The sequence below is a fragment of the Papaver somniferum genome, unplaced genomic scaffold (assembly GCF_003573695.1).
Source record: "Papaver somniferum cultivar HN1 unplaced genomic scaffold, ASM357369v1 unplaced-scaffold_16319, whole genome shotgun sequence".
NCBI lineage: Eukaryota > Viridiplantae > Streptophyta > Magnoliopsida > Ranunculales > Papaveraceae > Papaver > Papaver somniferum.
Window position 1 is genome coordinate 1 of NW_020625841.1, and position 1970 is coordinate 1970.

General features: G+C 40.5%; 1 protein-coding gene across 1 annotated transcript; it reads right to left on the reverse strand.

Moving 5' to 3' along the window:
• LOC113337623 lies at nt 1-1905 on the reverse strand. The gene is made up of 3 exons (XM_026583253.1): nt 892-1905; nt 279-746; nt 1-42 (listed from the first exon to the last, which is right to left on the reverse strand). Exons 1-2 carry the CDS (start codon nt 1879-1881, stop codon nt 288-290), a joined length of 1449 nt encoding a protein of 482 aa, XP_026439038.1. The 5' UTR covers nt 1882-1905; the 3' UTR covers nt 1-42; nt 279-287.
• Nucleotides 1906-1970: the final 65 nt, after the last annotated feature.

Here is a 1970-nt window from a genome sequence, read left to right on the forward strand (position 1 = left end):
GCTGCAACAGACTTTCAAAGTCTTCAATGATATCACCAGTTCCTGCAAGAAGAGAGAAAAGGGAAGTTCCATTAGAGTTTAGTTTAAAACAATAAGATGGAGAACTTGGGACATTCAACAGTAAATAAATGCAATACTTGAGTTGAGAAGCATCAAAAAAGAGCATTTTGAAAAACCACTACACAGAGAGTATGAAACCAGTTAAAGAAATCTCCTTTTAAAGGTACAAACAAATTCGAATTAGGAGCTAGGAGTGGTAGGGTGGACCAGCAGCATACCTTATAGGCTTATATAGTGTCTGTAGTACTTGTTGGTGGTGTTCCTGTGCTACTGCTCGTTCCTTGTTGAGACGAAGTTGCCGCTCTTAATGATGATGAAGCGGCTTGCTGACCATAAGAAGGGGATGCCAATTGTTGTTGTAGCTGTGGTGTTACACTGTGTGGAACACGCTCTGATGTTCGTTGTAGAATGTCTTGAACACTTGGCCTATCTGGAAATCGTTGTAGAAGGTTTTGAACATGTGACGTACCTGGAAGTCGATTCCATGTCTGACGCAATAGTTCTTCTCGTTCTTGCCGTGTTAGATTTTGCCAGGCTCTATTTATTGCTTCTCCTGTGGTACTGCTCATTCCTTGTTGAGACGAAGGTGCCTCTCTTAATGATGATGAAGCGGCTTGCTGACTCAGTAGTTGCTGTGTTTGTTGCGGGACTCTATATAGTTGCTGATCAGCTAATGGCTGGTTCATCTGATTAGCATTCTTAATCGTCAAAACAGAACAAGGGTACAATATTGCACCATCACAATCATCAGCCGAAGGACTCGTGGTAACAATAACAAATTGAAAAACAAAAGAATGTGATGCAGCATTCAATAATAAAAGGCAATCTTACTTGGTGAGGTACTGAACTTAAAGGAGAACTTTTTGAGGATTCTCCTTGTGGAAGGCACAAAGAATAAGTCCGTTCTTGTGGTAGAGGCTGGATTAATGCAACTTCCTGTTGGAACTCCATATAATTCTTCGACACTTCTTCTCTGCTGTAAAGAGACTCATCATCATCTTCCATATCCATCCATTCTGCAATAGTACAACGTTCATTTGTGGATTCTGGGGTCACATTCCCTTTGCCTTTATCTGTAGGAATGTTGCAAGAACCAATTTGAACAGTAGGAAAATTTTGCACACTCCGATGTCGTTGCTCAAGCAAACGAACATGGTGATTAAGGTTCCACCAGTTCTTGTACAATGATAAAATTATTCCTGCTATCCCATAAACTGGATCGTGAACCCTAGCTTTACTTTCAAATTCCAATGCTTTAGCCGTTATACCCGCTTTGTTCAATTCATCAGCTGACTGAAGATTAGAGTGATCAGGCAACACAACTGTTGAGCCACAAAGTACTGTACAAAACTCTCTGATGAAATCTCTAGATTTGCGTGCTTCAAAGAACGGAACGAATGGACAATCCACCTTGCACATTTGCGGTAGATAGGTGCATGCTGGACAAGCTCGATGTTTCTGTTCAATTTTCTCTGAATCTTTTAGAACAAAATGATTCATAGTGTCTGCTGGAATAACGTTCACACCTTTGCCTGTAATGGTTTCAAAGCGGGTAACTTCTTCTCTCATACGTTGATGCAGAGCTAAAAGGATTCCTGTTGCCCCAAAAACAGGTTCATTCACTCCAGCATTTGCTTCAAATGTAAGCGTGCTATCCGTTATACGGGCTTCTATTTTCTGTCTGTCAGCAGTGGAAGCTGCATATCCTATTTGGAAGCTTGGTACATCGAAGTATGTACTGAACAGTTGAATATAAGGACACCCTTCTGAACATGGTCTACGCATAAATTTGCATGCTAAACATTGTCCATGGTCGCCCATCGCCGTTTCTGATCAGAATATATCCAACCTAATAATAATAACATATAGAAAATTAAAATATGTCCAAGCAAAAAGCCATTTGTTGGTTT

Coding starts and splice junctions, on each gene's coding strand:
- LOC113337623 (XM_026583253.1), bottom strand. CDS start 1,881: ATGGGCGACCATGGACAATGTTTAGCATGCAAATTTATGCGTAGACCA. Junction 747..891: donor TAAGTTCAGTACCTCACCAA/GTAAGATTGCCT, acceptor AATGCTAATCAG/ATGAACCAGCCATTAGCTGA.